At 38.8% G+C, this 26,187-nt stretch overlaps 1 protein-coding gene across 16 annotated transcripts in view; it reads left to right on the forward strand.

Moving 5' to 3' along the window:
- The window catches only part of IGSF11 (immunoglobulin superfamily member 11), a 179,927-nt gene that overhangs the window by 132,326 nt on the left and 21,414 nt on the right, over positions 1-26,187 (forward strand). For all 16 annotated transcript variants that reach the window (XM_023623720.2, XM_070243757.1, XM_005601966.4 and 13 more), the window contains one exon: positions 25,279-25,442. In XM_023623720.2, coding sequence (XP_023479488.2) covers positions 25,279-25,442 — 164 coding nt within the window. The remainder of the gene's footprint in view (positions 1-25,278; positions 25,443-26,187) is intronic.

Genomic DNA, 26,187 nt, shown 5'->3' on the forward strand with positions numbered 1-26,187 from the left:
GCATATAATAATAGTGCCTATCTAACATAAAGGTTGTAAAGATTGGGCTAATATGTGTGAAGAACTTAGACTCAAGAAATGTCAGATGTAGTGGCCAACTGGGGGAGTACCCTGTCTAGAAGTATTTAATTTACACTAAAAGCAAAATTGCCATGATCACCAAACCAAACTCATTTGTCAGCCAAGTTTTGTCCATGGGTCACCAGTTTGCAATCCCTGGTATGGGGGATACATACATGATAAATAGTTTAGCTGTATAAAAAGACTAAGAAGCTAAAACTGTGCTATCCAGTATGCTAGCTATTAGCCACATGTGGATATTTAAATTTAATTAAAACTAAAATTCAATTCCTCAGTCACACCAGCTACAGTTCAGGTGCTCAACAGCCACGTGTGGCTAGTGGCTACCATATTGGATAGTGCAGATATAGGACATTTCCATCATTACAGAAAATTCTATCAGATAGACTTGATGTCGTGGTTTATAAAAATACTCACTCATTACTCTCTACCAACTGAAGTGTCCCTCGGTGAAATGGCCAGGCCTGAGGCAGTAGACACCAGTACACAGCAGTGTGGGGTTGGGAGTTGTTTCCTGTGTGATTGTACACCACAGCTGGTAATCCACTCCCTAGCAGCAGCTTCTAAGTTTGTTTTTGAAGTTTTTTTTTTTTTTAACAGCTTTTTGTTTGGTGACTGTAGGCTTCTGGCGCTAGGAGAATCTCCAGTTTGAGAAAATTCTATAGGGGAATGGAAAGGGTGGTTTCCCCCTTGAATTTCACGGGATACATTATTAGTGCCTTTCTAGGCATGAAGGAAAAATTGAGTTGGTATATATGTGTTAGCATGTGTGTATTTTTTCCCCATTAAGAAAAGTACGTCAGTGAGAAACTTTAACCTTTACATATTCTCTATAAAATGTATAAAATGCATATTGCCTTAGAAGTTCTTTTACTGTGTCCTAACAATGCTGTGTCTTGTGGTGGCAATCAATACTTGCTATTGCTGGAATAATGCTTCATCATATAATGGGAAATAGCACACTTTTAATTGTTTAATGGTGATTTGAAGAATTTTCAGGATGTTAAAACTTCACTGGAGGAAGCATGAGCTGGTGGTGGGGGGATACAACAGATCAGATCCCATAGAGCTATTTACGTTAGTAGATGGAATTATATGGCTATTGCCATTAATAATAGGGTCCATGTGTTACTCCTTAACAGAGAAAGCATAGAATACAGAGGGAGCCAGTGTATGCACTATGGTTTCTTATTATATGTGTCTTGGGGAATTATCTGTTTTCCCTGAGCAAATCTCTACTTCCATTCCTGTCTCAATGAGAGTCATCAGAGAAAAGGTGATTATTCCTTCTATTTCTCCATTTAACAGCACAATTTGACCTGTTCCTGAACTTAGAAAGAATGAATGGTGCCTCACAGTGGATTACCATAACCTTTATGCCATGATCCTACCCATTAAGGCCGCCATTCCCAGAATTATTGAAATTACTGATTCCATCTAATCAGCTACTGGATAGTACTGTGCACTCATAGATTTGGCTAATATGTTCTGCTCAGAGCCTATTTCAGCAGCCTCTCAGCTGCAGTTTGCCTTCATCTTTGAAGGGACACAGTACACCTCTACCTGGCTGTCCTTGTGGCACCTTAATAGCCCTATTATTCTATACAGTCTTCGCAGGTAAGATCTTAACCACATCCGGCTTTCTCCAGAAGCACAAATATGACATCACACTGATGACAGTCTCCTCCAGGGAGAGTCCTTTAACACACTCATTCAGGATACTAATACTTGCAAAGGACATGAGCCCTTGTCCCACACATAGTGGAGGGCCCTACTACTTTTGTTAAATTCCTGAAAATTGTTTGGTAAGCTGAGACCCACTCCATCCCTGACACTGTCAAGAAATAGCTGATGGCCTGTTCAGCACCCACAAATGTTAAAATAGGCTCAACATCTTTCAGATCTCTTTGGGTTTTGGAGACAACATATTTGTCATTAATGAATTTTCCTTAAGCCAGTTTATGCCATTATTTGTGAAACAGCCCATCTTGAATGGGACTCCCCACAGCAAAAGGCTCTAGAATCTGTCCAAATTGCAATACAATGGCACTCCCATTAGTGCCCCTCTTCCCACTCCAAGACTCGTTTACTACGGAGGCTTTAGCAAACCTCCTTGAATCTCTGGACCACCCACCCGTAATCAGCACAAGTTTTGTGCGCTGAACTGCCCTCTTGGCTCCATGCTTTGCCACTAAATACTGAGATCTCCTGGTATTAGAGGCTCTCGTAGGCCCCGAGCCCGTGACCCTCTGCAGTGTCTCAACTTGCAGTATCTCTGTTCAGCTTCCCAATAGTCTTCTCTGTTGAGCTGCATAGAATCATGCCTTTTGCATATGCAGCTAAGTCTTCAGCCAAGGACTTAAGGGGAAGTCTGTATAGTTATCTGGAACTCTTTCTTTTTACAGCTCCTACTCTGGTAAGCTACTCCACAGAGTCCATGTACCTCAGTAGCCCCAAGGTTGAACCTCTGCTTCTCAGCTTAGTGCATGTGCTGTGCTCTGCTTTGCTTCCACCTGTCTACACTAAGTCTGGAACTTGCTCAAGGCAGAAGGCTGGGATGATCATGGGGACCACCTCATTACTGTCCTGTATGCTGCTTTTCCAGCTTCTGGAAACAATTGCTTCATATATTTTGCTCAGTTTTTTACTTATTTATACACAATTGGAGGGATAGTATGGTACCATTTAGTTTTTTTGTGGCTGTAGTAGAAATTAAAATATACTTTTTATTAGTATTTAGTGGGAACTTTCTTATCCTAACCATTTCAATAATATCATCAGCCTTATTCATTGATATGCTTTGCCTTAACAGTACATTATTCTTTGCTTCTTTTATGTAATCTAGAACTATACCTATGATCATATTTTTATTTCTAATTATTAAATAGCGGTTGAGTTACTTGTAGGTTTTCTGCAGAACTTGTACTTAATGTTACCAGCTTCAGTTGGATAGTGTATGTATACAAGCTATGGTACGTGACTTGTATATTTTATGCTTTACATTTTTATCTAATTAAATTCTCACAACATTTCACTAACTTTTTAAAAATATATTTGAGGTTTTTTTTACTGCAGTGCAATCAGATTATCCTAAGTAGGATATCCTGGCAATAGTTGTAGTCAAATATCTTTTAAGTATTTTCCTGTGACAGAGTAAGTTTTCAAAACTCTATCTTGAAAACAAACTCTATTTGTATTTAGTTTGAGCTCATGCAGAAACACCAATGTTTAATTTTCTAATTTAGAGAACATTTATTGAGTTTTCATGGGGATTATGGCCTAATATATTAGAAGGTGAGGAGACATGAAGCATAGATGATTGAAATTATTTAAAACACCAATTGCAATTTTTCCTCAATAATTTCAACCTGTTTTCATCCAAAAACTTTAAAACAATTAAGTTCTAGAAATTATTCGAATGGATGAATTTCAGAGTCATTTTCTTTCTCTCCATCATCCACCACTCGGTAAATGTCCAAGTGAGTAATGGAATAAGTAACAGTGACAAAGATAGAAAGAAGCAGAAATTTCAGACTTCCTATTCATAAATACTTGAGATTTGTTCGTGGATATTTGAGTTTCTGTCCTTGGAGCAACAAACCCAATACAGTGGAAATCATAGTCAGCTGGGAATTAAAGACGGACACTAACTGTGATTTCAGACAATGACTTCCCTGTTAAGGGGGTAAGTTTTTTTCATTTATGAAACAGAGGGATTGGATTAGATGATATATAAGGTCACTGTCAACATTCTGAAAAGCTTCAAATAATAATAAAAAAACCCAAACACTAAAATGACATCTGATGTCTAAGATTTACCATAAACCTTTATTTTAACACAAAAAGTGAAAGAATCTGTAAGCTCTATAGGGAATCTGAAGGGTGGGACATAAAACCATCCAAAATAAATACTTGCAAAGAGACGTTTACTGAAAGTGGAGCAGGAGAGCAACAATGGAGATGCCGTCTGGGTGCTGACTTGATTTCTGAACACAGTTGGGTAACTGATACGCTTAGGAATAGGAAACTCACTGGAGGTGGAAACGCTGATTGCAAGGTACCTAAGCTAAATGCAACTGGAAAATGAAAACTTACAAATAAAGTAAGATTGAAAGACTCTATATAGTTTAAATGCTTTTTTCTTTAAGCTCTAGTCTGTTAAACTGAGAAACGAAACAGTGCTAGACCACTGTTTGTTTAAAAGCTAACTCACTAAATGTACCACCTGACCATTGGAGGGTATCGCTTTTATTTTTGTCAAAACTCATGTATATTGCCCGAGTTAGTTGTGTTTTTTTCAGACCATACTCCCATCTCAGTTACAGAGCCAGCACAGATACAGTCTAACAGCGCTTGCCACTAGATACCAGTGTCTGAGCATCTAAAGAAGGCTACTCCTGTCAGCTCCTAATTAAAAAATAGGAAATGATTGAAAGATGGGAATGATTAAGTAGAACAACTAGTGAATTTTATTTTATTATTATTTTTTTTGATGAGGAAGATTGGCCCTAAGTTAACGTCTGTGCCAATCTTCCTCCATTTTGCCTGTGGGATGCTGCTACAGCATGGCTTGACCAGTAGTGTGTAGATCCACACCCGGAATCCAAACCCATGAACCCTGGGCTGCCGAGGCAGAGCGTGCAAACTTAACCACTATGCCACTGGGCCAGCCCCATCAGTGGATTTTAAATTGAGCTGCTTATCTGATTCAACTCTCATTCCTCAGGCATGTCTGTTTATTCTTAGTGTTTTATGCATACACACACGCGCCAACACATGCACACACATCTTGAGATGTAGTGTTAGAGTGATCATAAAGGCTATAGGAGATGCCTCACAATTGAGGAGTAGATTACTCCATTTGTGGATTGTTTAGACCTCTGGCCTCAATGTCATTTTCCTCTTTATAGATCACTTCTGTAGAAGATGAAGTGGTGGTCCCCACTGGAGTCCGGCTTCTAGGGGAGAAGTGGGTTGAGGGAAGCAGATTGTTACTCTGAGGATATCTCACATCCTCTTTAGGAAACTGGGTTGAGAAGGACGGACCTGTGACCTCTCATTTCTCCTTTCGTGTCATAAAAAAAATGCTTAACCCTTTGAAAACTGTAGATAATATGGTAGTCTTACCGTTCTCGTAATCTTCAGCTCAACAGCAACTTTCGTCACAAAACTTTATTAATACTGTTCCTTTGTTGGTATCCAACCTGGGTAATTGATTGTATCTCCAAATTCTGAGATCGTACTCATATTGTACGTTTGTTGGAGGCTCCTCTGATTGTTAATTAAGCCATTTTGTACCTCGTGGTTGCTTTTTGTCTGGCTGACTCCGAAAACCACAGACAACTTTGAAGAGCCATGGAATTGTCTGAAAGATTAAATTGGAATGTTATAAGACTGTCTCTCTAGCTCCTAGGGCGCGGGAGGGAGTGGCCTTCTTGGGTTCAGGACATAAGATGGTGTGCGCTATGCAAGGAAAAGTAGCCGGAGTCTAGGGCTGCTACTGCTTCTAGTCTCCAACGGGGTGGAGGGTGTTTGGGGAGGGGAGAGAAGTAGAGAAGACCTTCAAAAATCATGTGGAAAGAATGTGTTGTTAATATTGTATAAGTAGTTGTGGTACCTTAGATCTGATAGCACTTTACAGTTTTCGACGTCTTTAACTCAAACGTTGGTGGAAGCACAGATGTTATTGTACACGGCTTTTCCCACCGTGACTACGGCGGAGCTGGGTAGGTTTCACTTTCACACCACCAGCCAGCCTCTCGCAGGGAGCAGTTAAATTTTTGCAGAGAAGTGGCATCTGTGCAGAAAGTTCTATCTGTCCTGCTTGGTGTCTTCAGTTCACGATCATTTTTTTTCTCATGCCAGAGAAAGCATCCCACCACCAGCCTGTCTAGGCTTCCTCTGAAGATCAGTTTGATCAGAATTCAACTGAAATTTTCTCTGGACCTGAGGCAGCTCTGGAAGGGCTGGATCAGCAGAGTGGGAGCCCACAGACTCCACACCTCAGAGCACAGAGCCTCGGGACTCCAGGGAGGAGTTGCCCCCTGCACTTCACCCCCTGGGCCCTTGTGTGTCAGTCACAGACCACTCGCTAGCCTTGGTTCCGTGTTATATTGTCCTTTCACCTGAGAACTCAGCAGTTGGTTAACAGGCCAGTGGTTCCAGAGGTAGCCATATTTATTAGAGAAATTATAAGCAAACCTCACCATCGAAAGTACCTCATCCTGAGAAAAGAGAAATAAACGTGCACATCTTCTGCATAACATTTATCACCATGCATCTGATGGATTCACAGCTGAATCTCCACTAGGCTGTGGGTTCCGTGGGGGTCGAAGCTGTGTCTCTGCTGTTCACACCCTTACCTGTGCCCAGCATTGGTTGGCTGCCCGAATTAATCAGTGTAAAATTCCATCAGCCTGGGCCCATGTGAGCCTCTGGGCCGGGGTGGAAGCACTGAGGGTGACTCCTCAGTGCTCCCCAGCCCCTGCCTCCTCCTCCTCTCCTGCCCCCTCGCCCCCGCCCACCACACACACACCGGAGCTCTGGCCTCAGTTCCCCTCCCATTCCCGAAAAGAATTAGGTCCGTTCTTTCTTATTAAACTATTAGTAACATACCTGTCATCAACGTATTTTCTCCACGTGCTTCCTCCACTTAACCCGTTGTATCCGTGTCCTTCATTGCCTGTGTTTAATAAAGGGAGCCACAAAAGTTTATCTTCTTGTGACATTCAAATTACCGGATAGCTATAAGCGCTGAGCCAGTAATAAATGAGAGAACCTAGGTGAGCATCTCAGTCCCCCAGCGGGGAGGCCTTCTGGTTGCTAGTGAAGGCCCTGACAGGGAGTTAGCACCTTCGGAGCTGGTCCCTGGGCACCCGGAGGTTAGGAATGGAAGCACTGAGATCGAAAGAGGAGGTCTTGAAGGGGAATACTCATTCGTCTATTGTTGTCTTGGCCATCTCAACCCTAAGAGTTTTTTCTTTCTACATAGTGGGGCTGTGGGGGCGTTGTGCTTTTTCTGATGAAATCATGCTTCCCCGTTCTTGCCTGGTTGCAGGACCTCTTCGTGCTGAAATTGAATGTTTTCTGTGCATTTGTTAATCCTGCAGCTGAACGTCAAAATTAAGCCAAAATAGGGGACCAGTGGCTGCAAACGGGCACGTGGTTCCCAACAAGTGACTAGTGTAGTTCTTTCCTGCTTTTACCTGGCATAGAATTCCTTATTGGGAGTCAGGGGGGTGACCCTTCCGAGTTTTAAACTTTTCACCAGCAGTATTATGTGCAACGGACACAAAATCACAGTCTTACACTGCGACTGCTTTAACAGTCTTAGTTATTTAGGAATAGGAGGGGAAGTAAAAAAGCCTGTTCTTCTGGACCAAACGTTGGGATATCTGTTACACCTCAAAAGGTTTTTTTTTTTTTTAGTAAAATAGGCTCATCTTAGAGATTAAATCTGTTATATAGTGCTATAAATATGTTACAAATATAAATGCTACAGAAAAATAACAAGTATACTATACCAGCTTAATTCTGGCTTTTAGTGGTTAGTCTTCCACAGCCATACGAGATTTAAGAGGAATATGAGATTTTTTATAAAACCATTACTGTGTTCAGCAGTTTTGCAGGATTTATATATCAGTGCATGTGTGTATATAGCATAATATGTGTATTTTTTATCTTCTCATCTATTTCTTGCCACTGCAGTTCTGTGGTTGCTATGGAGAAGGTTATGATAAGGAAAAGCGTCAGAAGGTTAAAGTTCTTCCTGCATCTGGGACAGAAATAAGAGTCCCCCACCCCCTCTCTTTACGCCCTCCCACTCACGTGATGCTCACCACCTGTTGCTGAAGGGAGGATGGCTTGATGCTCTGTTTGAAAAATTATACAGAGAAATTCTCCTCTTTTTATTTTGCTTTTCAGCTTTATCACTTCAGGATAGGCACATTCAGGTGAATCAACTCGAGACATTTCTGTTTTCAGTGGATGGGATTTTTTTTCTTCTATTTGTCTGTTTAAAATTTTTATTTATTCTTTATTTGCTGATAGGAGGGAGGAAAAGCTTAGAGAAAGGACCTGATGTAGAACAGTTGGGATTTGGTTAATCTGCTTAGAAATAACATTAATCGGTGGATCAGACGCTGTCAACAATACAGGGTCCTCTATCCCCATTATCGTCCCCATTCTTTTCTTGTTGATTCTTCCTGCACTCTCTTTGGTTTCATTTACATTTATCCTCTTATTTCCTGCTGGTTATTTGTTTCCTAATGTTTCTTTTATATTTTTACTTCGCATTTTATTTTGGAATTTCTCTCCTGCTTTGTCATGGGAAAGTACTTAGTCTTTTGGCCTTTTACTCAGGGAGTGGAGGGTGTGAATATGTACAAACTCATAGACGAAAAAAAGTTTTCTCTTTGCTGAAACATATGCTGAAGCGTAACTTCACCTAGCTCTTAATCATTAAGAAATCAGAGCTATGGGTATGTGTCAAAATAAGTGTATGACCATAACTTTCTTGAGAAGTTTCATCTCTGGGACAGTTACATGAATGGAGGTGAATACACACGTACCACTTTCTTTCTGCTTATTACTGCTTTGGGTTTTTTTCCTGAGATCAGATTCAGTTATTATTTATTAAGAACCTCCTTTATCTCAGGCCCTTTAATGTACACTTCTCATGTGGTAGATATTTTTATCCCTTTTATTAAAAAGGCAAAAATACTAAGGCTCCAAGAGTTTTGGTAACGTGCCCAAGGTCACACAGCTAGGAAGGAGCCGCACCTGCATTCTGAGTCTGTGCTCTTTTCACTATTCTGGGAGGCCGTATGGAGGGGGCTTGGGAAGCCCTTAGAATCAGACCAGACATTGATTTGGATTCCTGTTCTGTCTGGGAAGTTTTTTTAACATCTCTGGCCCCAGTGTCCTCATGTGTAAAATATGATTAATAGCTGTTATCACCTCCCAGTCATGTTTGTTACTAAGCCTGTATAAAGTGCCGACAAGAGTACTTGGCGCATAGTTCTGGATGAATCTTATCAAGTACACATTGGACATTCACTGTATTATGGTCAGTGTGTGCTGGGACCTGGGCATGTAGTTGCTACTTAGAATCTGGTGAGAAAGACCTATGCTAAGAGAATTTAGAGGCTTAGGACAGTTTCAAGGAATTACAGGGTGCTGTGGGAAGCATTTAAGGGAGAATTGTAACCTGTTCTGGATCAGGGAAATTTTAAGATCTGAAGGATAGGTGGGAATTAGAAGGATGGTGTGTGTGTGTGTGTGTGGTGTGTGTGTGTGCGCGTGCGTGCCAGAGGAGAGTATTTCAACCTAAGCAAAGAGACCATACAAATCCAGGAGAGCCCAGTGTATTCCTGTACCTGGAGAAGTCCGCTGTGGGAGAAAGTGCTGTAAGACTGGCTAGAAAGACAGGCAGAGGCCAGATGAAGGGGGGCCTTGAAGATCGGGGAAGGTATTTGGACACATTGTGTCAGTACATAATTATGACACCATCTTGCTTCTGTCTGCCTTCTTGGATTTCTAAGAGCTTCTAACAGGATAGATAACCATTAACTCCCTATTTCCACATTTTTTAAATTGAAGTACAATTGACATTGTATTTGTTCCAGGTATACAGTGTAATGATTTGATTATTTGTATATATTGCAAAATGATCACCACAGAAAGTCGGTTAACATCCATCACATACATAATTACAAACATTTTTTTTCTTGTGAGGTGAGCTTTCAAGATCCACTCTCCCAGCTACTTTCAGATCTATGGTATTATTAACTCTAGTTACCGTGACATCCATTACATCCCCATGACTTACTCATTTCATAGCTAGAAGTTTGTACTTTATGACCCCCTTCACCCCTTTCATCCACCCCCAACCCCCACCTTAGGCAACCACCAATCTGTTCTCTCTGTATCCGTGAGCTTGGTTTTTTATTTTTTGGGTTTTTTTAGATCCACATGTAAGTGAGATCATATGGCATTTATCTTTTTCCGTCTGACTTATTTCAGTTAGCATAATGCTCTGAATGTCCTTCCACGTTGTCACAAATTGCAAGATTTCCTTCTTTTTTATGGCTGAATAATGTTCCACTCTATGTATATGCCACGTTTTCTTTATCCATTCATCCATCAAGGGACACTTAGGTTGTTTCCATATCTTGGCTATTGTTTTTGTTTCCTTCAGATAGAGTTCCAGAAGCGGAATTGCTGGGTCATATGTTAGTTCTCTTTTTAATTTTTGAGGCTCTTCCACACTGTTTTCCATGGTGGCCACACCAGTTTACAGTGCCACCAACAGTGCGCAAGGGTTCCCTTTTCTCCACATCCCAGCCAACGCTTGTTATCTCTTGTCTTTTTGATGACAGCCTTTCTAACAGGTGTGAGGTGGTATCTCATGTGGTTTTGATTTGCATTTCCTGAATGATTAGTGATGCTGAGCAGCTTTTCATGTACCTGTTGGCCTTTTATATATCTTCTTTGGAAAAATGTCTATTCAGATCCTCTGCCCATTTTTTAATTAGATTGGTTTTTTTTTTTTTTTTGCTATTGAGTTGTATGATTTCTTTATATATTTTGGGTATTTACCCCCTATCAGAGAGATGATTTCCAGATATTTTCTCCGATTCAGTAGGTTGCCTTTTCATTTTATTGATCCTATTTCCACATTTCAAATCTCTTATTTTTTCTTGTTGTGCACACTGAAGAATGCTTTAAACTAGTTAAAGCTAAACTAGTACTGACAAAAAATCAAGGAAATGTTTAAAAATAGTGCTTAGTTTGGAAAGAGGCGATGTTATTGGTTAACAAGAATAAATTATTTCAGTTGAGCCATTTTTTAAAAAGAATTTAATTGGTTTCACAATATAGCATCCTTCTTGATGGTTTCAGATGGCTTTATTTGTTCATAAATAACTCCATTTGTTGATTTAGCCTCTTTTATCGTATGAATGCTTCATTAAACAAATGGAGCTCGCTCATTAGAGCCAAGTGGGGCTGTATTTAACCAAGTGGTGAAGTTGAGAGAACATGGTTATATTTAACAGTAAAGGCCATTTACCTGGCCTTTTGCCATCTGGAAACGCTAGTTAGTATTTCCCAGTATGAATCTTCAATCTGCCACCCACACTGATACTGGCATTCAGCTACAGGGTCACGATGTGAGAAAGGCCTACCAAAATATAAACTAAAGTGCTCTGTAATTTCTTTAGAAAACAAAGCAAAACTAAGACAGGAAAGAAAAGTACATTTTTCCCATCCTAGTCATTGTCTAGGTTAGAAGCCTAGATCTTCTCAAGTTCTTTAGAAACCTAAACAGCAAAGAATTTGGATTTTTTTTCTCTTGAAAAGGGCCAATCACTTGCAAGTTCTGATCTGGCTACAGGCTTACCCCTATAAGAAGAGTCAATCCTGAAACACCGAAAAAACAGCCCATAGACTGTCAGTTTTTTCTCCCCACATCCTGATCTCTCTCTACACAGTGAGTTTTGAAGTTTGAAAGCGCCAAGGTTAAAAGAAAAGTCCTTCATATAATCCTTGGGGCATTAAGATTATTTTAAAATTATATTTATCATTCCTAGGACCCACCAAAGTTTGCAAGAAATGTCTCTTCATCTGTTTTCTTTAAATCAAGCTAAATGCAAATCTGAGACTCTCTTCTTACTAGTATGGCAGGAAATGTAGTATCACCTTTTTGTTGGGCTGGCTCCCCCCACTGCAAGGTCTCTTACAGAGCCAACGTGCCAGGGAGTCCTCTGGTCTTCTGTGGAGTAACTGCTGATGTTCCCCACGTTTGAGCCTGCAGAGTCCTTCGCAGTCTTATCGCTCTGCGGTGTCTGTGCCTTGTAGAACGCAAGGGACCTTGCACTGACAGGGCCCGAGTGTCCATGGGCCGCCATCCTCTCAGGTGCTGTATTTCCCTTGGCCTCTGAGGAAGGCAGAGCACAAGTCCCTTCTTCTCCAGGAACTTGGCCAGCTTCCATGCCCTTCTCGGGAGTCCTTCTCACCTTCTCTCCCCCAGTATAGTTTCCTCAGTGAGCACAGGCTTTCGCTAGAGACAAGAAGATTGTCTTCAGGAATTTCAGCTTTCTACCTTGCAAAAGCCTATGAGGTAAGGAAGTACAGACAAAGATAGGCTTAGAAGAAATAGGGGAGAAGAAAAAGAAAGAGAAAGAACTTTTAATGTTTTCTCTGACTGTTTGCTGTAGTCAACATTTGTCCTGTTCGCTTCTGGCCGTCGTATTTTGAATAGTGTTTCTATATTTGGAGAAATTCCCACATTATGAGTCCACCTCCAAGTGTTAGAAATGAGAATGCAAATTTCTAGCCTCTTCTGCACCTTGGGCTTGGGCTCTCCAGTCAGATGCACGTAGGTGAGACCGTGGTTTGGACGAGAGCAGCGTGAGAAACGGGCTCTGCGCCGAGCATGGATGGCAGCAGAGTATGGATTTGGAGATGGTGGTGTTGTGGGGTCAAGGGCCTGGTGGAGACCTGACGTCATTAGTAGTTGCAGTAAGGTTCTGGCATTTAGGGGCTGGTGACAGGGACAGCTGCGGCAGTTTTCTCATCAAGCCAGTTCTACAGCGTCGTTTTGGACGTTTTCCTAGAAGTTTAGCCTTGAACTTGTTTCTCTAGCTATGTCAGGGATTCTGCAAGCTTCCCAGCATCCTTTTTTTTAACTAAAAAAAATCAGATTTATTGAGGTATAATTTACGTACAATAAAATTGTCCTTTTTAGGTTAGTTTGTTGAGTTTTGACAAACATTTATAGTCTTGTAATCACCACCACAATTGTGACGTCGAATATTATCATCACCCTAAAGAGTTCATTCATGCTCCTGGGCAGTGATTCTCTGCGCACACACACCCCAACCCCCGCCAACCCAGTTTCAGCCCCGAGTAACCACTGATGTGTTTTCTGTTTCAATAGTTTTGCCTTTTCCACAATATAGGATTTTTTTAATGGTGCCTCCTGCATATAGTCTTTTGTTTCTGGGTTCTTTCATTTAGCATAATGCCTCCATGTTGCATCTGTCAGTAGTTGTTTCTTTTTGTTGATGAGTAAGTTTCCATTATTTGGCTGTGCCACGATTGTTTTATCTGTTTGCAAGCTGCTGGACATTTGAATTGTTTCTAGTTTTTTGGCTATTGTGAATAAAAGTGCTATGAATATTTGCATATAGATGTTTTTGTGTATGTATGTTTTTACATCTCTTGGATAAGTATCTAGGACTGGAATTCTGGATAGTATGATTAAGGGTATATCTAACTTTTTTAGAAACCGAATGATCGTACCCCTTTGCAGTCCCTACAGAAGCGTATGAGAGTTCCAGTTACTCTGCATTCTTGTCCACACTTGGTATTGTCAGTCATTTTAATTTAACTCATTCTAGTTGATGTGTAGTGGTATGTCAATTTGGTTTTAATTTCCCTGTTGATTAATGAAGTTGAACATCTTTTCGTGTTCTTTTTACTCATTTGTGTGTTATCTATGGTGCATTTTAAAAATTGAGTCGTCTGTCTTACTGAATTTTAAGAGTTGTTTATGTATTATAAACACAAGTTTTTGATGCGTTTTGAAAATATTTTCTCCCAAACTATGGCTGGTATTTTTATTTTCTTGATAGTGTCTTTTGAAAACAAGAAATTGTTAATTTTGAAAGTCTCACTTATCAATTTTTTAATAGTTCATGCATTTTGTTTCCTAAGAAATATTTTCCTAACTCAGAGTCATAGAGACTGTCCCCTATGTTTCCTTCCAGAAATTTTTATAGTTTTACTCTTATATTTAAGTTTTTGATCCATTTCAGGTTAACTTTTATATAAGGTGTACGGTAAGGGTAAAGTTAATATTTTTGCATATGAAGGTTCAACTTTTCCAGCATTAATTTTTGAAAAGTGCATCCTTTTTCCCTTGAACAGCCTTGACACCTTTTTTGGAAGTCAATTGACCATATATGTGTGGATCTATTTCTCAACTCTCTGTATGTCTGTCCTTCTGCAAATCCCATGCTGTCTTGATGACACTAGCTTAATAGTAAGTTTTTAAATCAGATATTGGAAGTCCTCAAACTTTTTTTCCTTTTCAAAATTTGGCTATTTTAATCTTCACTTTTACACATACATTTTAGAAATAGTTTGTCTATTTCTACAGAACATCTTACTGGAATTTTGATTAAGATTATATTAAATCAGTAGATGAATTAGGGGAGACTTGACACCTTAATAGTAGTAAGTCTTTTGATTAATGGCAATGGTTTCTCTATTTATTTAGGTCCTTAAATTTCCCTCAGGAAAGTTTTGTAATTTTCATTGTATAGATTTTACAGATATTTTGTTAAAATTATACCTAAGTGTTTTTGATACTATTATAAGTGGTTTTATTTTTAAATTTTAATTTCCAAATATTCCTTGGTATTATGTAGAAATATAGTTGATATTTGTATGTTGACCTTGGATTTTGCAACTTTGCTAAACTAATTGGCTAATTAGAATTAGTTGCTTTTTTGCAGATTCATTATAATTTTTAATGTAAATGATTGTGTGATCTACAGATAAGTACAATTTTGCTTTTTCCTTTCCAATCTGTGTGCCTTTTGTTTCTTATTCTTGCCTTATTGCAATGGCTAGCACCTCGTGTTGAATAGACATGGTGAAAACAGACATCCATGCCTTGTTTCTGATCATAGGAGGAAAACAAACCATTAAGTAAAAGTTGTCTTTTACCATTAAAGATGACATTAGCTGGCTAGTTTTTGGTGGATGGTTGTTACCAGTTCGTAGAAGTTCACTACTCTTTCATTTTGAAGAGAATTTTTATAATGAATAGATACTGATTTTTGTCACTTTTTCTGTATCTATTGAAAAGAGTATGTACATTTTTTATTTTTTGGTATGTTCACATGGTAAGTTATATTGATTTCAAATATTAAGTGAACCTTGCATTCCTGGGATAAACATCACTTGTGTCATGATTAATTATCCTTTCTTTGTATTGCTGGATTCAGTTTGCTAATACTTGGCTAAGGACTTTCTGTCTATATTTACAGGAGATGCTAATCTGTAATTTTCTTTGCTGGATTATCTTGGTTGAATTTTGCTATCAGTGTACTGCTAGATTCATAAAATGAGTGGGGAGTGTTCCCTCTTTTTTTCTTTTCTGGGAAAGTTTATATAGAGAATTGGTATTATTTTTTCATTAAATGTTTGACAGAGTTTGCTATTGAAGGCATTTGGACCTGGTGTTATCTTCATGAGAGGATTTTGAAATGCAAATTAAATTCATTTTGTTTAATGGACATGGGCTGGCCATTCAGGCCATCTGTATCTTTCAGAGTGAGTTTTGGTACTTGTGTCTTTCAGAGAATTTGTCCATTTCATCTGTACCAAATTTATTAGCATAGAGTTATTTATAATATCACTTTATTATTCTTTGAATGTCTCTAAGATCTGTAGTTATGTTCCCTCTTTCATATCTGTGTTTTCTCTTTTTTATTCTTGATCAATTTGGTTAGAGATTTATCGATTTATTGGCCTCAGAGAACCAGCTTTTGATTTCATTGATTTACTCTATTTTTCTGTCTTCATTTTCATTGAATTCTACTCTTTATACTTTTCTTCTTTTGACTTGGTTTTGATTTTGTTTGCTTTTCTTTTTCTAGTTTCTTAAAGTGGATGCTTAGGTTGTTTATTATAAACCTTTCTTTTATAATGAGTGTTTAGGTGCTATTAGTTCTCTTCTAAGTAGTGCTTTCTTGCTTCCTATAAATTTCAATATGTTGTGTTTTCATTTTGATGCAATTCAAAATATTTTCTGATTTTACTTGTAATTTCACCCTTGACCCAGGAATAATTTGAAGTGGATTTTTATAAATATTTGATGATTTTCTAGATGTCCTTCTATTATTGAGTTTTTATTTAATTCATGTTCTTTGTATGATTTTAATTCTTTTAAATTTGTTAAAGTTTAGTCTGTAGCTCAGAATATAGTCTATTTGGTGAATGCTCCATGCAAACGGAAAATAATGTGTATTCTATGATGTTGGGGAGAGTGTCCTAAAAATCTCAGTTAAGTTCATCTGTAGTGTTGGTTAAGTCTTCTATATTTTTACTGATTTTTATCTATTTATTCTATGAATGAATAACAGAAGAGTATTTTAATTTCCCACTATAAATGTTTTTTTCTTTTCCTCCTTTTAGTGCTATCAGTTTTTCCTTCATGTACGCTGAAGCTCTGTTGTTAGGTGCGTACACAGGACTATTGTGTTCTTGACGAACTGACCCCTTTGTCATCATTTAATGTCACTCTTTCTTCCTGTGTTAGTGACCTGGCTCTTCTCTCTTCACGTGCTGCTGCTTTCTCAAACTCCCCACCAAGAGGGAAGGTCCTGTTGGATTTGCCAGGCACAATTGTATTTGGCATATCTTTTGAAGAGATCTTGTGACAGTTACCTCGTAAACAACTGTCCAGTCTATAGGTGACTGTCTTGCTCAGGTGCTGATTCCTGGTGCAATCACTTGTGGCCAGAGTGTGAATGAGATCCCATGTCCCAAACCATGGTGACCCACGTTTAAGGAATTGCTTCATTCTGCTCTCTCCAAAGGGAATTCTGGCTATGGTAGCAATCAGAGTGTCATGTCCATCATAACACTGGCAAACCTGGTTCCACTTTTGTGGCTTGCTTCTTGAAACAGCTAATTAAAATCACATTACTCACTTAGTTTTACATAAGGTTTTGCAAACACAGATGTCCATAGGAGTCAGGCAGTTAAGCTTACTCAGTAAAATGGGCTGTATTGTGGAACAATAGGGAACGGTGGAGACTGTGGCAATGTGGAGAGCTCATACTTTGTCTAAAGAGGTAGCACTAATTGCCACGTGAAATGCAGGCACAGTGTTACCAGCTCTTTCAGTTTTTCCAGATAAGTTGGTAATCTAGAGTTTTGTATTATTTAATTGTAAGTAATACAAAGTATTTAGAAACTCTGAGCGGGTCATATAATATAGGCCAAACCAAATATGTCTGTAAATCCTCTGTCACCTTGCCAGACTGTGGTCAGCCCTGGAAGGGGATTCCTAAATGGAATAGAGCGCCTGTGCCCATAGCCAGCTGTAACATCAGGAGAGGCTGCTAGTAATGAAAGACTTGCTGTAGAGGGTTCTGATCAAGTTTGCCCCAGGTGTTAGTGGCTTCTCCTGAGCAAATGCCACCCATGTAATAGACATGCCATGGCATGAAGGCGTCGAGGATGCAGATGTATGTACTTTTTGATCATTTGAAAAGTGACAAAGGAAGGTGACCATGGATAGAGTGAGCGTTGTTTCGGTAGAAGGCGTTAATCCTCCCTCTGGACCTCTATCTCGTCTCTGGGCCTGCTCTTTGGAACTGCACCTGAGGAAATAATTTCTGTACTCAGGTCCCCAGCATGCCGTTTGCCCTTGGTATGGTCTCTGAGGACTGTTTGTGGTTGAAAAGGAGAAGTCAGCGAGAAGGCACTGAAATAACATCTCAAGGGGAACCATAACCATGGAAATAAAATACTGCATACCATGGGCCATACACTCTGTATGAGTAGTCAGTGGTTCAGCCAGAAGATAAGGATGTGTAAGTTTATGGTAGTCTGCCTGTGTATACCAACAAGAAAGTGTGTCATGTAATATGGCGTAGAGTGAAGTAGAGATTTGGCAGTGATCCTGCAAATTGATTAATGTGGGCGACTAGTGCATAACAATGCCATCAACATTGAAAAAATTAACTAGATATTTACTTTTCATTTAATTTAGTACCATATTGATGGTCAAAATATAATTTATTGTCAGTGACTCAAACGTTATTTTTTAGTTCAGATGGTAGTTTTAAAAATATATATAATAATATAAATTATAGAGTATTTTATCTAATTAAAATTTGCTTAAAGTATGAAGAGAAAGTGATTTGTTTTAAAAATGACTGCAATGGAGACTTGTGGCATTCTGTAGTTCCCTTCAGAAAACAAGTATAGTGTAGAATTTTTATTTTCTGAAATTTATTTCAGTCTGATAGAACTACAAAACTGAATTTGAATAGGTTAAATGAATTTTATATTATGTTTTTCATATACAAGAAACAGCACTTATGAAATCGTATAAGCCAGTAAGCCTTTTGTGACTGCCGCTATTAACATTTTGGGTGAAAGGAGAACGTGAGTCTCCCGAACTGCCGTGAGATCCTTTTGATGCTTTGCTGACTGTATCCCCAGAGGGCAATGTTCTGGCAGTTGGGCTTGTCCTGAAACGTGAGCACATGCTCCACAGATATCAGCAAACACTTTAGTTTGAAATCTCAGTTGGATTGGCTGGGCCAGCCCTCGTTCGGAACCTCAGGCGTTCTGGCCTGATGGATTTGCAGGGGAGGTTTCCCGTCCTTTGGGTCTAGCAGATCTCTCTAAAATGTCCTTTGTCTGTTCTCTTGGCTTTGTGGTGTGGATGATCCCTCTTAAGGCTTTTAAGGATTCTCTGCTGCCAGCTTCTTTTTCTCTATCATGTGCCTCTTTGTCTGAGAGAATGTGAATTTCTTCCTGCTTTAAATCTTGGGAAAGAGGGGCCTAAAGAAAGAGTATAGACAACTGTGATTTATGATTTGAACTCCTCAGAGGAAACAAGACCAGGTGCTTTATGTCTTTCTTATTTAATTGCTAAGAGTCATTCAAAATTCATGAATTGTCTTAATTTTTCTTGGGTGAAAGTACTAAGAAAAGATTCAAGTCTGCAAACTGCTCCCAATTCAGCTCTTAAATTATGCATTTTACATGTAAATATTGCAAATTGTAAGATATTTTAAATGAATTTTTAATCCAATATTTAGCATTAAAGTTTAAATTTCTGTCTAGAATTTCAAACATGGAAATACACTTTAAAAGGAAATAGGATTTTTAGTTATTTATTTAATAAGATAGAAAATATTAATAATTTAAAATCTGAGAAACACCAATTTCTCTCCTTACTCTTTCTAAGAAATTTTCAATTATACTCAGTTCAATCAGTATGTTAAACAGGAATCCTGAGACGTAATCACAAAGCAACTTATGTTTTCCTTTTCACATCCCTTTAAATTTATTCAAGATCCAGTTCTTGTCCTAGATGAAAGCTTAAGCAGGTTACACAACTTTTCTGATCACTCTGAGTTTAAAAATAAAGAAAAACAAGAAAATCTCAATTTATGTACAAAAATATGTATGTAGTTCTCAGAATGCCAGTGATCCACTCTCTAGGAATCCAGAGATCTACCTCCATCTTCCTTCCACTGAGGTCTTGTCAGATGGCCCTCTTGGACAGAATCTCAGCTGGTCCTGCACCAGCGCTTTGTCTGTTCACATCTGGTCCATTGGAAACACTCAGATGCCCTTTGCCCTGACACATTCCAGGAATGTAGGCCCTTTTGTCGGGTTGGAATGGGATGGGACTTATAACACACCACGGAGCTCTAATAAAAAATTCTCTCCACGAAGTCTCTTTACTGATGTTCACTCCTGACCCACTTATTCCCTGCGTTGTTCTAAAGTTATATAGTCAGTTTTCAGCCACCTTTTTTGTGCAAATCCTTTAGGGTAGTCTATCTTAAACTTCAGTTTGGTATCTGATATCTTAATATCTGATGTCTTAGAGTCTTGGAAAACTTCCTTTTAAGATTCTGTTACATAGAGAATTCTGGTCACTGAAGAGCCTAACAGCCTTTTTATGTTAAATGTTTCTACCCACATGAGACTGAGAGTAGAACAGATGTATTTACAAAGAAATTGAGTTTTTATTGCTCCCTTCACCCTAATCATAATACAAGCAATAACATCATCATTTGTATTCTGAGATATGGTCTCTGGAAGAGTTTGGTATAGTAGAAAACATACTCTGTTGGAAATCAGAAGAACTTAACTTTTGGCAAGTCTATCTCTTTGGACCCTAGTATTTTCATGTGGAAATTTGAAGGAATTGAATTAAATAAGTCCAGCAACATGTATTTATTGAGTTCTGTTGAGTGCTTACACTAATGGAGTTCTTAGTGGACCTTACAGTATACTGGTGAAGAAATGTTAAATAATCACCCTCATGAAAGTATGGTTACCAGTGTGGATAGTGTTGAGAATGAAAGGAACACTACTTTATGGACCTGACCTAGGCTGAGGGGACAGGAAAGGCTCTTCTGTGAGAAGGTAGTGCTTGAGCTATCATGAAGGATGAATAGGAGGTTGCTGAGTGAAGGGACTGGGATGTGGAACAGAAGAAAGAGGGCAGAGCAAAGGCTCTGATTCAAGAAGTCAAGAAAAATTTAGTTGGTAAAATGGATCAGATTTGATCACAGATTGGGTTTGGGAGATGATTAAAGAGTAGAAGGAATCAGGAAAGATTTCTAAATTTCTGACTTGTCCAACCTGATGATGACTGGTTGAGCTATTTGCTACCACGGGGAACACTGGAAAGGAGACAGATATACAGGGAAGACAGGCACAGAGAGGAAGATAGAGAATTTGATCCTGGACAAGTTGACTTGAGAAGCCTTTGAGGTAGCTGCATGGAGATGTCTCAGAGAGAGTTGGATGTCAGAGGAGAGATTTGGGTTGGACAGAGACATTTGGAAGAGATTGGAATGTATATGAGAATTGACGCCACAATACTGGATGAGAATCTGTAGGGAGAGAGTTTACAAGAAAGAACAAGAGAAGGCAGCTCTGAGGGATGCCAACATTTCATAGCCATGTAGAGAAGGGTGAAACAGTAAAAGAAGCCTAGAAGTATCCAGAGATATAGGAGGAAAACCAGAAGTAAATTATATCACTGAAGCTAAGGGAAAAATGTGTTTCAAGAAGGAGGGAGCACGGTCATCACTGTTAGATGCTACTGAAAGTCCAAGAATGGTCACAAGAATTATGAAGCTACCAGAAGGTCTCTGGGAAACCTAGGGAGAACTATTTTTAAGACGTAGTAGGGGCAGGAGTGGATTGAAGACTGAGTGATGGAAGAGTCTATGCAGAGAGTGAGTATAGACAAAAAGATGAGTGGTGAAGTATCAGAGAGAGGGCAGTCCCTGGAGGGGACTGTGAGATGGAAGGAGGAAGGAATTTTCTTTTAAGTGGAAATACCTGAGGATGTTTACATGTTGCCAGGAAGGCTCCAGTGCAGCAGGAGAGGTGGAAGCTACAAGAGAGGGAGCGGTCAATGATACGATTACCAAGGAGGCCAAGAGGATGGGATTTAAATTATGCTCAGATGAGATGCTGGCCTTAGAGGAACTCCTCTAATCTAACAAGATTGAAGAAGAAGAGGATGAGGGAGATCGAAGCTGAGTTGTAGGTTTGGAAGCAGGAAGTTGAGAGAGTTTCCGTCTGCTGGCTTTGAGTAACAGTCCATACTAGTTTTAAATTTTGTGATTGTATGATATAGTAGTGATACTAATCATAGACATTTGTGGAATGATTTCTGTGTGTTGAGTTATGTGTGGTAGGTAAGTGTTTGTTCTCTGTAGATAAACCTATCTGAATTAGAATCCAGACCCTCCCACTTCCCATGGGACCTTAAGCTATGTGACCTTGAACTAGTTTTTATTCTCTCTGGGCTTATAATTTCTTCTGTAAAATGGAGATAATGTCAGCAGACACCTTATAGGATTAAATGAGAGAGAGTGTGTGTGTGGGGGGTATATATATATATGGTGTGTGTGTGTGTATATACACAGTGCTTAATGTGGGCTCGTTATATGGTCAGCGTGCTCTAAATGTTAGCCAGCAAAAGTAGTGGTACTAGTGACAGAGCCATCAGCCTCTGGTCCCGCCCTCCTCATACCCTTTTGATGATGTGATGGTAGTCTTTAGCCCTACGTTACAGATGAAGCAGAAGAATCAGAAATTGACTTATTAGGGGCCACAAAGCTAAGTAGATGAAAGAGCCAGATTTCAGACTAGACCTATCCAGCTTCAAACCCACAGTTTTACACGTTCTGAAAGCAGCTTACTAGAATATTTCTTCTGCAGCTGTCTCAATCCTTGAGATTTCCGAGTTAACTCTATGTAAAGATGTGAAGTCACGGAAGGCCGTCTTCTATAGCGGCTACCGCCCCAGACGCTGACGGGCTGCCCGCGGACCTGCACCGTTTCCCCAGCTCCCACCCTGTCCTGTGCGTCTACTCTTCCTTTACTTAAATGCTGCCGGATTTTGATAGTTTTTCCTGTCTACATCTTTCTGTTTCATTCTTAGTTTATATTGGGCATTTTTTTCCTTTTAAAAATTTGTATGAGCTCAGTTGGAAATTAGTGAATTGAGGGTGTACATGATCCTGTGTAGTTCAAGGCGGGCATATTCCCTTCTCTTCTTCCTCAGAGTTTTACCCGAAGAATGAAGCGATGGAGCTTTTGTCATTGTTTGGCTTATACACCTATTCTTAAAAACATCTCCAGTGGCATTTATTAAATCACTGTAACACATACACTCTCCTAACCCACTTGTACCCTACAAGGTAGCTTATTCCCCTGTTCATTGCCTGTTCCATCATCAAATAACCCCCCTTTTTTCCTGTTAATGCCTGAGATTCTTTCAACTTTCCCTTTTAAAACTCAGAGAATTTTCCTAATGTTATTTAACTTAGAGACTTTTCCTGATGTTATCAAGTGCTTTATGTTCTATCACAGATGGCTTATTTCCTTAAACATTTTGTCCTGCAAGCTTACTTTTGAGAACATCATCAGACTATGTGAAGAACATGAGATTCTGTAGAAGGAAGGTGTGATGTACGTTTATTTTTTTAACTAATTGTCATCATTATGGTATGTTGCTGTGTCACTTTTTTTGGGGGGGAGAATCAAGATAATAGCACTTCAAAATAAAACAGTTTGAGATACTGCCATGGACTTAATGTATTTTTTATGATTAGAATGCCTTCTTTCTTGGGTCTCCCTGACCTATTTTAATCTCCTGTTAGTCCCATGCTGTTCTGTAGTCCCAGGCAGGCAGGCATGCTTTTCAGAAGAGATAACAGTTGGTTTTGACTTCCCAGGAGTTGGCTCTGCTAAGTCACTGTTTTCTTTTTTGAATTTTAACAGTGTTCTTCAGGTATAATTTACATTCCAAAAATTTTACCCATTTAAAGTATAAAATTCAATTATTTTTAGTAAATTTGTAGGGTTGTGTAGGCATCATAACAATCCCATTTTGGAAGTTTTCCATCACCCTGAAAAGTTCCATTGAACCTATTTACATCAACCCCTCCTCCCTCCTCTCTAGCCCCATGCAACCGCTGATTCGCTTCTTGTCTCTATAGATTTGCCTTTTCTGAACATTTCCTATAGATGGAACAATGCAGTATTTAGTCTTTTGCATTTGGCTTCTTTCACTTAGCAAAATGTTTTGAGAGGCCCATCCGTGTTGTAACATTTATCCTTAGTTTGTTGCCTTTTATTTCTGAATAGTATTTCATTATATGGGTATCCCACATTTTGTTTATCCAGTCATCGGTTGATGGATATTTGTATAATTTCCATTTGGAGGTATGATATGAATAATGCTGCTATGAACATTCATGGGCAAGTCTTTATGTGGACATATATTTTCATTTTACTTGGGTAGTTTTCTAGGAATGCAATTGCTGGGTTGTATGGTAAGCTTATGTTAAACTTTTTAAGGAACTGAAACTATTTTCCAAACTTGCTGTACCATGTTCCATTCCTACCAGCGGTGAAGGAGGATTCCAGTATCTCTGCATCTTTGTCAACACTTGGTATTGTCTTGATTATATAGCCATTCTAGGGGATGTATAATAGTATCTTATTGTGATTTTCATATGCAGTTTCCTAATGAGTAATGGTGTTGAACATCTTTCCATATCCTTATTAGCCTTTGTTGAAATATTTATTCCAATCTTTTACCCATTTTAAAATTAGATTGTCTTTTTATTACTGAGTTGTAATAGTTCTTTATATATTCCATATACAAGTCCTTTATCAGGTATATGATTTACAAATATTTTTTTTTCCCAGTCTTTACCTTGGCTTTTAATTTTCTTAATTAAATCTTTTGAAGCACAAAGCTTTTTACATTTTAATTAAGTCTAATTTATTAATTTGTTTTCTTTTATGATTTGTGGTCCTGGTGACATATCGAAGACCTCTTTCACTAACCTAAGGTCACAAAGATTTTCCCCTATGTTTATTTCCAGAAGTGTTATAGTTTTAGGTCTTACCATTAGGTCTATGATACATTTTGAGTTGGTTTTGTGTATGCTGTGAGGTAAGGGTCTGAGTTAATTTTTTTTTTGCATATTAATATCAAATTGTCCCAACACTGTTTGTTGAAAAGACTATTCTTTCCTCCATTTAATGGTGGTGTACATTTGTTGAAAAACATTTGACCATAAATATACGGGTTTATTTCGGAGGTCTAAAACCTGTGCCATTTACCTGGTGGCCTATCTTTATGCTAGTGCCACGCTGTATCGATTACTATTGCTCTCCGGCAAGTTTTGAAATCGGATAGTGTGAATTCACCACATCTGTTCTTCTTTTTCAGTATTCTTTTGGCTATTCTAGTTTTTTGCCTTTCTGTGCATTTTAGAATTAGTTTGTCAGTGCCTATAAAAAGCCTGCTGGGATTTTTATTGGAATTGCTCTGAATGTGTAGATCAGTTTGGGGAAAATTGGTGTCTTAACGATATCAAAACTTCCAATCTATGAATGTTGCATATCTGCCCAATAAGACTAAGTAATAGTCTTATTTGATTTCTTTCATCAGCGTTTTGTAGTTTTCAGTGTATAGATCCTGAACATATTTTGTTAGATTTATATATAGGCATTCAATTTTAAGTGTGTATTGTAATGATGCTTTTAAGAAAATTCACTTTATTTCTCATCCTTCATCACCATTGCAAGCTTTCCTCAAACCTTATCAGTTGAAATCTCCCACGTTGTATTTGAATCTGGCCAAATACCGATAGCGTCTTACAAAATAGAGTAAATAGTCTCTAGTATTTTTCATTTGTAGTTTCTGAGAGGTAAAGGAATGAGCTGTTTTAATTATTTTGATGCAGTGCCTTCCCAGCAGTTGTTTAGTAAGACTGTCGTGTCAGTCTGTTCACATTACGACGATATAAAGCACACAAACCTTTTCTGAAGGGATTTGGACTCTCAGGGAAGGGCGAGCACGTAAACCCCCTCTCCCTCCTTGTGCAGGTGTGGCAGCTTCCCTGGAAGTCTCAGAGAGCCCTGGGAGCATCCAGGTGGCCCGGGGGCAGACAGCGGTCCTGCCCTGTACTTTCACCACCAGCGCGGCCCTCATTAACCTCAATGTCATTTGGATGGTCATTCCTCTCTCCAACGCCAACCAGCCTGAACAGGTACTTGCACTTCACCCTGCGCTACCTCTGAAGTAGTAGTCTGTTCAGAGGAGGTGGGTAGGAAAGCATCCTGAGTGCATACTTGATTTCTAGAATAGGGTGGCACTCTCAGTGTGCCTGTGCTGTTTTAGGTCCTACTCCTGTGTTGTTAGTCAGCTATCAGAAGAGCCTGTCCTCTTTTTAAAAGACTTTTCGAATTGACAAATGTCAAGGGGATCCTTCTGAGAATTTTATGTAGGAACCTGGAATTTTATCAAAAGACATTGCTGACAGGAAATACCAAGACAGAAAAAGCAAAGTATCTTTTAACAGGAAGGGGTTGGCACTAAAACAGGTGGGTGAGAGAGTACTTTTTAAACATAATGATAATATTAAGGAAGTAACATTAGATAGTAGTACTTGATTTATTTGGCTAATTTCATAAGTATTTTAAAATAAACAAAGCCAGGCATATTAGCCATCCTCAGAGTCTCAAATAAATTAGAGTACGTGAAAATAGAAGCCACTACCTAATATGTGTGTCAATTATAGGTAAAAGATCTGTAATTTATAATACCCACTGCAGAAAATAATGCTCAGAAAATTAATGAATTGTGATCATGACTATACCTCCATTCCCAAAGATAACTATTTGTCTTATGAAGGTTTTCTGCTTCAATAAGCTTATTACTTCCTAAAAATATTTGATAAGCTAAATTTTCTGATATGAAATTCAAATAGGTATATTTAGAAGCTTCTTTTATTT

This window comes from Equus caballus, chromosome 19 (genome assembly GCF_041296265.1).
Source record: "Equus caballus isolate H_3958 breed thoroughbred chromosome 19, TB-T2T, whole genome shotgun sequence".
Taxonomy (NCBI): Eukaryota; Metazoa; Chordata; class Mammalia; order Perissodactyla; family Equidae; genus Equus; species Equus caballus.